General features: G+C 62.3%; 5 protein-coding genes across 5 annotated transcripts; all 5 read left to right on the top strand.

Annotated features, from left to right (window-relative positions):
* Positions 1-1,583: 1,583 nt before the first annotated feature.
* Positions 1,584-1,886, top strand: LMJF_26_0410 (conserved hypothetical protein; the record flags this gene model as incomplete). Its single annotated transcript, XM_001683996.1, has 1 exon — positions 1,584-1,886. The coding sequence occupies one exon, from the start codon at positions 1,584-1,586 to the stop codon at positions 1,884-1,886; it is 303 nt and encodes a 100-aa protein (XP_001684048.1).
* Positions 1,887-2,743: 857 nt separating this feature from the next.
* LMJF_26_0400 (conserved hypothetical protein) lies at positions 2,744-4,432 on the top strand (the record flags this gene model as incomplete). Its single annotated transcript, XM_001683995.1, has 1 exon — positions 2,744-4,432. The coding sequence occupies one exon, from the start codon at positions 2,744-2,746 to the stop codon at positions 4,430-4,432; it is 1,689 nt and encodes a 562-aa protein (XP_001684047.1).
* A 517-nt stretch (positions 4,433-4,949) lies between these two features.
* Positions 4,950-6,482, top strand: RET2 (RET2, RNA editing complex MP57; the record flags this gene model as incomplete). The annotated part of the gene is made up of 1 exon (XM_001683994.2): positions 4,950-6,482. One exon carries the CDS (start codon positions 4,950-4,952, stop codon positions 6,480-6,482), a length of 1,533 nt encoding a protein of 510 aa, XP_001684046.2.
* Positions 6,483-7,295: 813 nt separating this feature from the next.
* Positions 7,296-8,099, top strand: LMJF_26_0380 (conserved hypothetical protein; the record flags this gene model as incomplete). Its single annotated transcript, XM_001683993.1, has 1 exon — positions 7,296-8,099. One exon carries the CDS (start codon positions 7,296-7,298, stop codon positions 8,097-8,099), a length of 804 nt encoding a protein of 267 aa, XP_001684045.1.
* Positions 8,100-10,553: 2,454 nt separating this feature from the next.
* On the top strand, positions 10,554-13,115 carry LMJF_26_0370 (conserved hypothetical protein; the record flags this gene model as incomplete). Its single annotated transcript, XM_001683992.1, has 1 exon — positions 10,554-13,115. One exon carries the CDS (start codon positions 10,554-10,556, stop codon positions 13,113-13,115), a length of 2,562 nt encoding a protein of 853 aa, XP_001684044.1.
* Between the last annotated feature and the right edge of the window lie 644 nt (positions 13,116-13,759).

Here is a 13,759-nt window from a genome sequence, read left to right as displayed (position 1 = left end):
GGCGTCCGAACTTTGTATTCCTGCAACGGCGGCCAACTGGCAGCGGCTACATCGGGTGCAGGTGATGTACTGCTTACTGTGCCGCTAGAACTGTAGTACTCTCACGCCCCCGCCTGTGTTTTGCTGTGGTGAGGTCCCGCCGGTTGTTGTGCCCGATATACTGCTACGCGAGTCTCGCTGGTCTCTCGAGGTATACCTCGTTTCGCGCTATGATCTTGCACGCAGTGACCTGGCTACGCACATCCCGCTAGCGCTGCGTGGGCTTCCCCCCGCCGGATGTCTACCGCTGCCCCTCTGTGCTCCGTCGGAGCGACGTGCTGTGAGTTTTTCGTGCGCCAGCACATGCTCATCGGCGGTCCCCTTCCGTTGGGCATACCCCTCCGCGACATGGCCGGAGGCGGCAGGTGAAGGCAGCGAGCCCTCTCCCCCAGCCGCGACGCCGCCCTGAAGCATGCCCCACAGCGCAGAACTGCGAGCGCGGCGCGCGGGCGTTGCCACGCATAGCCGGCACGTTTCGTAGCGCACGCAAGACCGTACGTGGCGAGGCCGGAGGAGCAAGAGCGGTGGACGAGAACGGCGCGAAGCGAACCATGCCCGTGAGCCGCAAGGTGCATGTGCGCGAAGCATACGGTACGCCCTCGATGTGCCCGGGTGGGCTGATGAGGCGCAGATGCCGGAAGCGTGGCGAGGGCGTCCCGAGCTGCACCGTCGAGTCCCCCAGACCCGAATGTGACGAGCCTTCGGGGAGCCTATTGTGGAATGCCGCGACTTGAAGCGACGGAGAGGGTGAAGCATGGCAGACAGGCAAGTGTGCAGGGCCTCAGAGGGCCCTGGCCTGAATCTCGCCAATTTTCACCCCTGAGCTTATTCGGCAGGCGCCTCGACCACCCCCTGCTACCCGCAAGACAGGCGTCGCCGCTTGTGCCCTCGAGGAGGACCCGTGGATGCTGCCCGCTGTGAATCAAGGCACGCTGTCCACCCGAGTCTCTGTCTGGCGCCGATGTCGCAGCACGTACCGGAGGAAGGGGCGAGCAAGGGCAAGAGGGGCCCGTTAGGCGCATGGTCTGATGGAACAGCGGATGGCCTATCCAAGTGAATCAGAGGTAGGCCGTAGTGCTGCAGAGGCCGACGAGCTGCGTCTGTGTCACACGTGTGCACGGGTAGACGTGTTTGTGGTCGAATAACAGGTAAGAAAGGATTTGCTCAAGATGATTTGTTTGTAGCACCACCAGCCCTCCCTCCCCCCTCCTCCCGCCTACAGCCCGGCTCAATTCACCTGCCCCCCCCCTTCCCGCCGCGCGCGGGCCTCTCTTTCGCCGGGGCCTGACCTTTGCACACGGGGCGTCGACGAAGTCATCGACATTGCACTTCCAGGACACTGCGCCACGACAAAAGGGCGGTAGTGACAGCACCCAACAAGGGGAGGGGGGCGCAGCAGTGGTTTGACGAGGGAAGACGATCATCACGATGAGGGTGTGCCCTTCGTCTCCACCACCGCACCTCGTACTCCTTCACAGACCCCCCCCCCCCCCCCCCGCCTCCCCTCCCTTTCTCCCCACACCACCTCCAACAGTGTATCGAGGATGACGGACCACCTTAGTAAGCACCATGTCTTCCGGGACTACTACAGGGAGGCGAAGCAGGCGGCTAGTGCTCCCATGAAGTGTCCCTACTGCAAGCGACAAGGCAGCTTTGCCGCCAACACCTACGAAATAGCCAAGCGGATCCCCTCTGTCATGGCCGAGGGCATGGCACTCTGCCACTTCTGCGAGACTCCGATTGGGCGGCAGGCGGATGTGGTGCTGCAGCTGCGCTCGTGGTACTGCGGGTACTGCGAGTTGTGTGTTTGTCCGGGCTGCCAGAAGAAACAGCGTCAGCGGCGGTAGCCGGGCTCACCACAACGGAATGGCTCGGTGAGTCGGAGAGAGTGCGTGGGCCACGACGGTGGACAAGGCCGAGGTGCGGCAAGTGTTTGTGCTGCATGTGAGACTCTTCACCTTCCGTTGCCAGTCCATCGGCCAAGTCTCTTGCATGCGCGTTGCTTTCTTTCTCTTGCTAGCAACACCGTCTCCCTCCGCAACCACCCGCGACGGTCTTTTACGGTATGCGTGCCGTCAGCCCGGGTTTCCGGCGCCGGGGGCTCTGCTCGCTCACTCCGTTTGTGCTCCCCTGTCGCACAACGGAGAACACGAACCAAGTGCGGTGAGGGCGTTTCTGTCTTGCCGACCCGACGGTAGCGCGGGTATCTGCCGCGTGCTCTTCCTACGTGTGGCCTTCCGCTCATTGCACTCACAAGAAGGCACACGTCAGCGAGAGAGATTGCGGGGGAAGGTGAAGAGATGGCGGGGTCTATGACAAGCTTGCAACCTTCGAGCGCTCGCTCCCCTACCGCCGCTGTTCTCTCTGCTGTGCATCCAGAAGGTGCGCAGCGCAACGGGCGTCGGTAGCGATGACGTACCCGTGCTGAGTCACGGACGCACACACGCGTAGACCGACTTCATGTGCTTCGCTCTCGTTCTCTTCTGTCGCATACCTCTCCTCTCCCTAACACTTACGGCTTGCTTGTGTGCCCCCTGATCTCTGCTTCAGTGTCTCTGCCTGTCGTTGAGCAGAGTGGGAGTCGTCAAACACGGGTGGGCCCGGCACTACCACCGCGAATCGCGCACGCGCACTGCGCCGTAAATTCGAGGTTTTTCCAGGCTTATTTTCTGCTACTTCTTTTTGCTTCATTGTCTCCACCGCCATGTCCCTCGCAGGCGATCCACTCAACCATCTTCTCCCTCTCCTAAAGCTGCCTCCACGGCAGATGAAGAAGACGCACATCTCGTGTAAGAAGTGGCTGGCACGTTTTTTCAGGATCGTCGCACCAGAAACAGAGATCCAGGCGCACGATGGAGACGCCTTCGGCGCTCTCGCGGCGCGCCTCCTCCCGCCCCATGAGCAAGCCACCGGCTTTGTGGCGTTAAACGGCGGCACCCATGCCGGCTGCTCTCCTCATGACCTTCGCCAGACTCTGGAGGCACACGGACTGCTGCGCGGCGCTGCGGCCGCTACCCCGCAAAACTGCTCCTGCGCCTCTCCCACTCCTGCGTCTGCCACGCCGTCGCCGTTGAACTGCGTGCTGCAGCACAGCTCCACGCTGCCTTTTGTGGTGTGCAGCGTCCCTCTACAGCTGCCCCGCGATGCCGTGGAAGGGGCTGGTACGGGGGTAAGCGCCTCCTCCTATAGTGTCTCTGTGATGCATGTTGCTGTGGCGGAGCTGGCGCAGTTTGCCGCCTCTGCCGAAGGAGCCTCTTCTTCCCCCAGTGGGGCGGACCTCCGCGACGACGAGGTCCCCCAAACCGGGGCGCTGATGCATACCTCGCCCGCGTCCTCCCCCGCTGATAACGGCGCGGCAGCCGGCAAAGCATCTGTGGTGGTGGTGGTGCTGCAAGTGCCGCCGACCGTGTCGCTGTGGAAGGAGGGATCGACGTCGACGTCCTCTTCCTCTGCAAACAAGGGCTGCGGCCTCCTCTACTTGGTGTCGTGTGATGCTGCTGCCGTGCGCTCGCGCGTTGCCCACTTGTTGCAGCGCCCGGTCATCGGAATTGAGCGGCTGCTCCTATCCTCGACTTGTCTGTCGCGTGCCGCCGCCGAGGAGGAGCGAGGCGCACAAGAGTGCTCCTCCAGGATGCGGCCGACCCAGTCGCTCTCAAACGGGGCATCGCCGCCAGCACGAACGTGCACATCACACGCTCTGCCGGATGTTCCCGGGCTCTTTCTTGTGGAGGACTTTGTAACGGCAGATGAGGAGAAGGCCATATGGCACGAACTTCACCACGGACGTCCGAGGCTGCAGATAGAATATCTCTCGCGCCGCCGCGTGGCACACTTCAACCGCCGCTTCCTCTACGGGGTGAATGCGCTGACGGCGGAGGGCGACGTGACGAACGCGCGTCCGTCTTTCTATGCGTGGATGCGCGCACGGCTGCAGAATGACACGGCTGCCGGCGGCGTGCGCATTGAAGGGGATTATCCCTTCTGCCCTGGCGACTACGAGTGCGACCAGCTGACGGTGAACTTCTACGACTACAGCGAGTTAGGGGCGTGCGGCATTGCCGCCCACGTGGATGCGCACAACGCGTTCGGCGACGCCGTTTTCATCGTGTCACTTGGCTCGTACACCGTAATGGAGTTTTCGCGCTGGGACGCGCCGGCAGAGGTGGCTGCGCCTGTCGGCGTCTACCTTGCCCCACGCTCCCTCGTCGTCATAACTGGGGAGGCCCGCTACGGCTGGACACACTGTATCAGTGAAAAGAGGACGGACACGCTGTCCGAGCTACTGCCGACCTTCAGTCGAGGGGATAGGATGAGCCTCACGTGGCGGCGCGGGCGGACGCAGCGGCACACCAAAGCCGAGTGCCCGTATCCTGCCCTGTGCGACGGTGCGTAACGGCCTGCACGTGAGAGTGGCAGCCGCTCTTTTTGAACCCGTTCTTGTTGTCGGTGTGTGTGTGTGTGTGTCCGCGTCCTTCTGTGCCCATCGTTCGTCGCTACAGCAAACCACATGTGTGCACGCGGCATCCGTCCTCACCTTTTCGTTCCACGCTCTTGACCTTGGCAGCTCGAGTTTTCTGCCGTGGCCGATGTGCACACGAGCCCAGAGCGACATGGGTCGGCGGATGCACCGCACGTCTGAGGCCGGGAAGAGCGCCCCGGCGTGTGTGCGAGGCAAACGCCTCCCGCTTTACCGCTTCACCTCCGCTGATGCCTCTGCGCCCTCCAAGGTCTCTGCTCTCTGCCCCGCGAACTTGTCTCCCGCAGCCTGCATACTGTCACACGGAACAGTGTTGCGTGAGGTCTTCTCATTTCTCGGTCGCTGGTGTGCACGTACCTTTGTTCGCACGGACGCGTCCGCACATACGCGCGTCGCATGCGAAGCCTCTGGGAGGTCGTGATAGGTCGTCATCATGCACGCTCCTACGCCACTGTACCTCTACGTGGCCGTCACGCGCGGGTTGTGTTCCAGCGCGGTGGCGGCGTCGAGCTCGGCTGACGCTGCATCTTCGCCGAGCGCGGCGTCCTCGTCGACGTCCGAGGGGGTCAGCTATGCCTCGCACCTCGTTGCTTCGAACGATCACTACGTACAGTGGGGTCGTGCACTGCTGGAGGAGAACAGCAAGCGGATCGGTCCAGAGCAGATGTTTCGTACGGCCATTCGGGCCCAACAGCAGCTGCAGATGCTTGCCGACAAGTGGACACCGGATGCGAAAATTTACTGCTGCGGGTCGTTGGTAACGCACGGGCAGATGGAGTGGGGCAGCGACCTCGACCTTGCCTGTGTCTTCGACGACCCGTACCCCGACCACTCCGTGCAGGCGAAGCGCACGGAAAAGCTGTGGTCAGTTGTCAAGCGCTACATGCCGCAGTTTCTGCGCAACAATCTCTTGGCCCTCACGGAGGCTCGCACCCCTGTCGTGAAACTGCGCTACGTCAACGACGACAAGGTCGCGCGGGGGCGGTACACCGTGCTGACGGAGGAGGAGGACCGCAAGTCGCGCACGACCCTGTGGGACATACGCAACCGCCATCTGGATTCCAAGGACCTGGAGTACATCGCCACAAAGATGGGGCGAGAGAATATCGAGGGCATCTGGGTGGAGCGGACGACGTATGGCTGCCGGTGCGCGGTGCAGTGCACGTCGCGCGAGCAAGCCGTCGAGGCTGTCGGCTTCTTCCCAGATGGGGTGATCATGACCAAGGGCATGCGCGAGGACTACACGCGCGACATGCTGGACCTCCGATACGTGCCGGAGATGTTTATGTACAAGTGGGATATTTCTTTTGTGGCTTACGGCGTCAAGAACAGCTACCTGCTCCGCCACTATCTGCACAACGGCCCCCCAGCTGCCCGCCACGCAGCCATGGCCGCGAAGGCGTGGGGCAAGGCCTCCGGCGTGGGGCTGGGGACGGCAGCCATGCTCACCTCCTACGCGGTGACGGTCATGTTTGTTCACTACCTCTTGGCAACTCGGCAGCTGGCCTGGATCGACCCGTGGTCGTTAGCCCATCCAGTCCACATGCCGCGCTTCCCCGACTTCTCCCCACTTTTGGACTGCGACCCGGCCGAGCTCGGCAAGCTCCTGCACGGCTTCTTCATCTACTACGCGTCTCACTTCAACTATGAGAAGAACATTATCAGCCTCAGCCGCCCACGGCTTTCACTCCGCTCCGACGTGAACTGGAACTTCCCGCAGAGCAAGCAGGGCACATTCAGCTACCTCCTCGGCATCGAGGACCCGTACGAAGACGTCGGGGTTGGCGGACTGAACCTCGGTCGCCACCTGCATCCAGCTAAGTTCAACCAGGTGAAGCAGGAATTCGCGCGTGCGGCCACCACGATGGAGCGCTACGTGCCGTCGAATGCGCCCGAAAAGACAATCCTCGGTGTCAGACGCGGGGGTACGTCGAACCACCATCATCACCATAACCGCTTCGATTAGCCGTGTGGGTCACGCATGCCTGTGCTTTGGTCTCTACCCGTGCACGTGACCTTTTTTCATGTTGAACCTTTCTTTTTCCCCTGTACTGTGCCGCGGGTAAATCTCTCTGGAAGTGTGCTGTGTGTGTGTGTGTGTGTGTGTGTGTGTGTTTGTGGTTTGTAGGTGTCTCGTTGTGCCTCCTTACTGAGTTGTCTGGTAGCGCTCAGGTGCCCGCCTCTCCTTCTCTTCTTTAGCATGGTGTGCGCCATCGGCTCATGTGCTCCGCTAATGCGTCACGTCGCCACTTTAAGCGCCACGGCATCTCGGGGCTGCTGGGCATCGACTTCGGCTGCCTGCCGCTGCGAGGTGCCACCACAGCACTGTCGAGCGGTGCTGTATGGTCCATGCCTTTGCCTCTCTATCTCTATTCGACCTCCTCCCCCCATCCGTGCTTTTTCCCTCGCCGCATATGCACATGCACACGCGTAGCCGTAAACATACGCACGACCCCCCCCCCCCCTCCCCTCTTTCTGCCGCCCGCGTTGCCATTGGAGCGACATTGCGCTTCCTATGCATTCTTTGAACCTTCACCCTCCCCCCTTTCCGCTGCCCCGCCCTCGGCTGTATCGCCTCTCCCCTCGCGCGTGTCTGTGCCGCTGCTCGCCCAATCACCGAGCCAGACTCGCTCTTTACTCTTTGTTATACCACGCAGTGCAGCCATCGACTCGACGCACGGCAACCGCACAAAGGGCGAGACTAACCGGCTGACATACACGCCAGGCGACTCTGCAGAGACACGCGCTCACAGACTGACACACCACCAAACCGACGATAATGAAGGGCTTCCTGCAAAACAAAAAGTCATCCGGCGGCTTTGACCCGGTCAAGGTGCGCGCCAACATCCGCATGGCCATCACGCGTCTAGGAATGCAGAAGAACAAGCTGGTGAACAGCGTCAAGACGCAGCGACGCAGCGTTGCAGAGTTACTCGCTCTGGAGAAGTACGACTCCGCTCGCATTCGGGTCGAGAACTGTATCCGCGAGGATGTCAACATCGAAGGCTACGAGGTGCTGTCGCTCTTCCTGGACCTGCTGGCGAATCGTGTGCAGCTCATCGCGGAGAGCAAACCGCTCAAGACGGACAAGAACAAGAAGGACCCGAGCTCCGCATGCCCGCCGGAGCTGAAGGAGGCGATCACGTCGGTTTTGTGGGCGAGCGCGCGTATCGGTGATTCGGTGCCGGAGCTGACGGCGCTGCGCAAGATGTTTGAATCCAAGTTCGGTCGCGAGTTTGTCGAGATGTCGATGTCGAATGCGGAGTTCTCCGTGAACCAGCGGATGACGGAGCGGCTCAGCATGTACACGCCGCCGAATGACAAGTGTGTGGCCTACCTCACCAGCATCGCGAACGAGTTTCAACTGGCGAACTACGACGAGGAGCGGCTTCGAGACCCGAACGGGCTGGTCGCGTCAGCAGCCGCGGCCAGCGGTGGTGGCATCGTCTCTTCCAGTGCTGGTGCAGAGTTGAAACAGCAGGTGCGCGGCTCTGTGCGGACGCCATCTGGCCTGTACATCCCGCCCATGCAGCCCCCCTACGACGCCATCGACCAGCGCCTCCTGCAGCTGATGTGCGTCTAGTAACTGCGCATGTATGCAGGCTTGGGGTATGGAGTGGCACAACTCCTCTGTCAGAGGCGCATACATGACGGCGAGCAAGGGACGAAGATGGCGAGAACCACTGAGCGCCTCCAGACAAAGATGAGGGTCGTCACATGCCGCGATCCAATCATAGAGCACCGTCCTACCCTCCCCTCCGCCTCCTGCTCCTATCTTTCCCGCACCTCACGCACGCCGTGTTGCGCGTCAGGTATTTGCCGCCTCGTGCCTTCATCTTCTGCGGCATTTGGTGTGGGCCGGCTCTGTCGGTGGGCGCTCAGGCACTTGCCGGGCATCGTGCTCCCCGTTAGCTGTCTTCTCCGTCTTGCTGTGATGGACAGCCGTATGCAGCATCCTTCGCTGCTTTCTGTGCCCTTGGCCCTTCGCCTCCCCACGCACCTCTCTTCCCATTCCGCGCCTCATGTTCCGGTTTTTATGCTACTTTCCGAAGCAGCAGCGTGCGCTGCTGGCTGTTGCACTGTCGCGTGTTTGTTGCTCGTCCTCTCGCCGTTGGTCCCTTGTGACGGAGAGCACCCCTCTGTGGGCGATATCATCAGACTCCGGTACTCCCACTCTCTGTGCGGGAGAAGCCAGTGAGCTCCCCGACCCCCTGCCCCTCTCCCTTCCCCACTGCTGGTGGTGTCAGGGCCAGGCACCCACCTACGCAGGGATGTCAGAGCGGTGCATGGCTGCTGATGTCGGCGGTCGTGCCCTGGGGCGGCGTTGCGTCGGCGCGACCCGGGACCGCGGGCACGTCTGTGGCATCCATATGGGAATAGGCAATGTGCCAGCGTGACTCGAAGGTGTCTCCCCCCCCTCCTCCTCCCCTTCCCCCGACCCTCACACGGCCCACACCGGTGTGTGTGTGTGGGGGGGGGGAGGCTGAGCCGCCGCGAGGGAGGATGCGCGAGGTGGAGACTGTGCATCACGTGAGCGGCTGCGAGGCGACCTGCGTGGCGGAGGTGTGGGTGTGAGAGAGTATGAGGCCGAGGCGGTGCTCCGATGATCGACTCGGCGCGCTGCTGTACCGCGCGTGTGTCTACGGCTGCAGGGCACGACGCACGGGACGGGTCTGTGGGGGGGGGTCCAGGGCTGGAGTGGCGTGGGGAGGGGTGGGGCCGTTCGAGTCGCGTGGTATTGCGTCGGGTGGACTCGGTGGCAAAGTCTTTATTCGGCGGCCCGCTCGTCCCCTTCCTTTGCGGGTGCCCCCGACACGCACACATCTGCACACGGGCGTCCATATTATGTACGCTGTGCGAGGGTGTCGATGTGTATTCATCTGCTGCATGCTTGGAGACGCCTAGCGGAGGAACGGCTGGTTCTTGTCGTGGTGACGCGAGCTGCCGGTGATGTGTACACGCGCTAGCGAGTTGTCTGTTGCGCGTAGCCGCCTTTGTGTTTTGGCTGTCTTTCTGGATGTTGCCTGATTCGTTGGCCGTGTCGTTGTTTCATTGCGTACTCAAGTGCATTCTTCCACATCTTCTCCTGCGCACGTGTTCAAAGCTGTCGATGGCTGTCACTGTCGTCGACTGCGCCGCTTGCCGCGTTCTCCTTGTGCTCATCATGCCAGGTGCATATTTGGGTGTATGTGTGTCTTTGTCGACGTGCTGTCATCATGCGGATGGAGATGATCTTGACACGTACAGCTGTGCTACCCCCGCCACTGTCGTCTTTCTTCACCTCACTCCTTCGCGGACTGCGTTGCATCTCCTGCACCCGTCCTACCCCGTGCATTGGAGTGCTTCAGAGAAAAGGTCATGAGAGGGCAGTGGCGAGAGGCGAGTTGGGGGTGGGGTGGGGCGTACACCAGCAAGCCAAGAGCACACAAGAAAAGTCGGGTGCTCACCCCTCCCTGTAGTAGTTGTACACTGATGCCCGCGCTTCTCTCGAAGTTATCTACGAACTCGAGTGTCGTTCTCGCGGCCATCTCGCTGGTTGCTTCGTGCCGGCCCCTTGCGGGTACTTCGAGATGCCTACACATCCACCCGGCTTGCCTCAGCGGCTCTCTCCCACTCCGCAGCTCTCTCTCTCTCTCTGCTTCTTCTTCCCGTCTGTCGACGCTTCAGCGAGCAGCGCGTGCGTACCGCTGACGTTTTTTTTCGTCTGCTCCAGTTCTCTGCAGTTCTTGTGCACTGCCGTCTGCTCGTGCCGTGTGTGCTGACCGAGGCCACTCGCCACCCCTCCCTCACCCCCTCCCCTGCGCCATCCGCTCCCGTTCGAAGGCGCATCGCGCACAGGGGAGAAGGCCTGTGCACGTTGCGCACTGTATCTCTCACGTACGCACCCCCCCCGCATTGAGAGAAAGCGAGGGGGACACGCGGGTGCGGGTGGCACGCGTGTATGTGCCGCCTGCCTGCACAGGGAGTTGCGCATTTTGTACCATAATGTACGCACACGTTTTACGGCCCCACAGAAGCCCTAGCACACCTCGCGTCCATGAGGGCGACACGCACGACCAAGGGCCTCGTCGAGGCTGCCAGGCAATGTCTCGTGGAGGGCACGTTTGCGCCGGAAAAGGCGGCCGAGCTCCTCCAAACCGCGGTTCAGCAGGACCCCACGTATGTGCATGCACTCGTGCTGCGGTCCACCTTGGCTTCCCGCCTCGGTCACCTAACGTCGGCCCTCGCCGACATGTCACTCGCAATCGAGGTGGACAAGGGTAGCAATGACCCGCGCCGCCTCGCGTCCCTCTACGGGGCGCGGGCAAACCTGTGCTTCCGCATGGGCCGGTACACGGACGCCGTCACCGACCTGCGCAGCGCGCTGCGGTGGGAGCCGGATAATGGGATGTGGTGCTACGAGCTTGGTCGCGTGCACATGCAGCAGGGCTGCGTGAGCCTCGCGCAGTGGTGCCTCCAGCAGGCCCTGCAGGAGCCGATGTGGTCTCGCGTCAACGAGGCAACGCGGCCGAAGGTATACGCCCTCTACGGCCGCAGCTGCCTCAGAAGCCGCGAGTACAAGAAGGCAAAGATGCTGCTGGGCAAGTCTATCGAGGTGGGAGGGGAGGGGCCCGCCTCCGTGCTGCACAACATGGGACTTGCCTACTACTTCGAAGGCACGTCCCTTGTTCAGGCCGTCGAGTGCCTGACGCGGGCGACGGAGATGGACGCACAACCGTTGGAGTTCCCCATGCACCTTAGCCTCGCACTCGTGCGCAGGAAGCGGTACGCCGAAGCATTGTCCAGGATGAATGAAGCGGTCCTGCGAGGCCAGAAAGAGCACTGCCTTCGGTTCTACCGTGGCTGCATCGAGATGGAGTTGGGCATGGGCCCGCAGGCACTCATTGACTTGCAAGCATCTACAGCGACGGAAGCAGCCAGGCAAGAGCCAGCGGGAGTGACACCGCAGAAGACCGCCGCACACGCGTGCCTTGCCATGGGTCTGACTCACATCTTCTGCGACAAAGACCTCCCCTCCGCGGCAGCGTCCCTTGAGTCCGAGGCGCTGCAACAGACCCGAGAGGTGTCGATCCGGTTGTACGCTGGTTTGCTACTCGGGATTGTGCGCCACGAAGAGGGCGACCGGCGTGCAGCGCTTCGTGCGCTGCAGAGCACGTTGCAGGTGCTGAGGGAGACCGCTTGTGCCCACCGCAGCGGCGGCGGTGACGAGGAGCCGCCCTCGCGCATGAGCGAGCTGCCAGTGTGCGTGGCAGATGTGGAGATACTGACACTCACACACCTTGGACTCGTGTACAGCGATTACGGCTACAACGACCTCGCCGTGCGCCACTTCCGCGAGGCTCGCCAGCGCTCCACCCAGCATCACCGCGACGCCGCGCAGAGGGACATCTGCTTCTTCCGACTTGCTGTGTCGGAGGTGGAAGTGAAGGACCACCTCGGAGCGCTGCAGACGCTGCAAGCCAGACCCTTCAGCGAAGGCGAGCCACCTGTAGCGACTGCCGACCCACCCTCACCGCCGCTTGAGGACGCATCCCAGAGCAACTCCACCCCTAGAGAGGTGGCCGATGCCAGGGAACCTAGCATTGAGTCGTCGGCAGAGCGTCCGAAGCATGAGCCGTACACGGTTCGACCTACCAGCACTTCCCATGCTGCGTGCCATCACGTGTTGCCGGGAGAGGTGGAGCACCTGCACGCCGTTATTCTTAGACGGCTGGGTCGACTGGAACTGGCGCTCTCCTGGGCGACCGCCGCGATCGAGGCTAGTCAGAGTGTGACTGGTCAAACCTCTCACACCGCCTCCTTGGCTCGTGGACGAGTTGTACCGGCCTTCCTTTACAACCGCGCGCTGGTCTTTTTTTCGCTAGCCCGCTATGCGGAGGCGCTGGCGGACGTGCAGGAGTGCACTCGCGCCTGCAGCGAGGTCGAGCGCGCAGTGGCGCTCGGTGCTGGGGCGGCTGACCCCTACTACCTGCAGGGTCGCATCCATCATTCCCTCGGTGCACACGGTGCCGCCCTTGACAGTCTCACTCAGGCGTTGAAGCTCGACCCCTCGCTGCAGCGCACTCCGCCCTTCGCGTATGCGTACGGTGTGCTGCTCGCGATTGCGGGGCGACTCAGCGAGGCCCTCGCAGCTTTCACCGCTGCCATCATCGCCCATACCGAGGAGGCTGCTGCGGCGGCCACGGCACGTGGGGAAGAGCACCCGCTGTTGGGGGGTGGGACAGAGTGCGCGCCGCTTGGATACTATCATGAGCGTGCGAAGATATATCAGCAGCTCGGCAACTACGCAGATGCCCTCAGGGACTACAACGTAGTTCTGAGGTGCGCCCCAGGCACATCGCTGCCACTGCCTCTTGCAGGCGGCACGTCGACCACGGCGTGCCCCTCGGCGTGGAACGCACTGGTGAACCGCGCACTCACGCTAAAGGAGCTGAAGCGGTACGACGAGGCAGCGATGGACTGGGATGCTGCGCTGCGCAGCGATCGCAGCGGCCTCCTCGCCACCTTAACGAGCCATGACGTGTACGAGCTGCCGTACATGCACCTGTGCTTACCTGGCGAGGAGCTGACCGCTGTAGCGGTCGAGGAGCCGGCGTAGCGCCCCGCATGCGTGCTCTCTCCGCTCCTTTCTGTGTATGGGCGGGTGGAGGCTTCTTTTACTGTCTTTTGTCCGCGCGCGTCAGCGCACGATCGGCGAGGCCGTTGTGGCACCTCCTATGGTGTGCCCAGTCGCCCTTTTCTAGTACATGCTCGCGCGTCACCATCTCGCCCTCTGTTCTTCATGTAAACTATCTGCCCGCTGCCTCGCGTCGCTCGCTCGACTTTGTTGAGGTGTGGAACCGAAGCAGCAACACCGAAAGTTTCACTCGCACACAGGGTCTCGGGCGTTGTGTGCGCATCCGCGTGTCGATCTGTGTTGGGTGTCGCAGACGTAGACGCGTGTGTGTCCTTTGCCCTCCCTCCTGCCGAGCCACGCTCGGATCCTCGTCCGCCTCGCCCCGCTACAGGCAGACAGACAGGCAGGCAGGCGCTTTGCGGACGGAGCTGGATGCGCACCAACGCTTCTGCGCTCCGGTCGCAGTGGGTGGCGCATCGGTGAGGTAAAAGAGCTCATTTCTGTCGCCGGCAGGCGAACCTGCCCCTCCCAAGGCGCGCCGTTGCAGACGCCACAATCACATGAAGTGCCTTGCGTGTGACTGGCCGTTCGACGTCCCCGCGCGACGCGCACGCCCCCTCGCTCTT

This window comes from Leishmania major, chromosome 26, assembly GCF_000002725.2.
Source record: "Leishmania major strain Friedlin complete genome, chromosome 26".
Lineage (NCBI taxonomy): Eukaryota > Euglenozoa > Kinetoplastea > Trypanosomatida > Trypanosomatidae > Leishmania > Leishmania major.
Note: the sequence above shows the minus strand (reverse complement) of the source record. Positions and strands in the feature narration are given on the sequence as shown.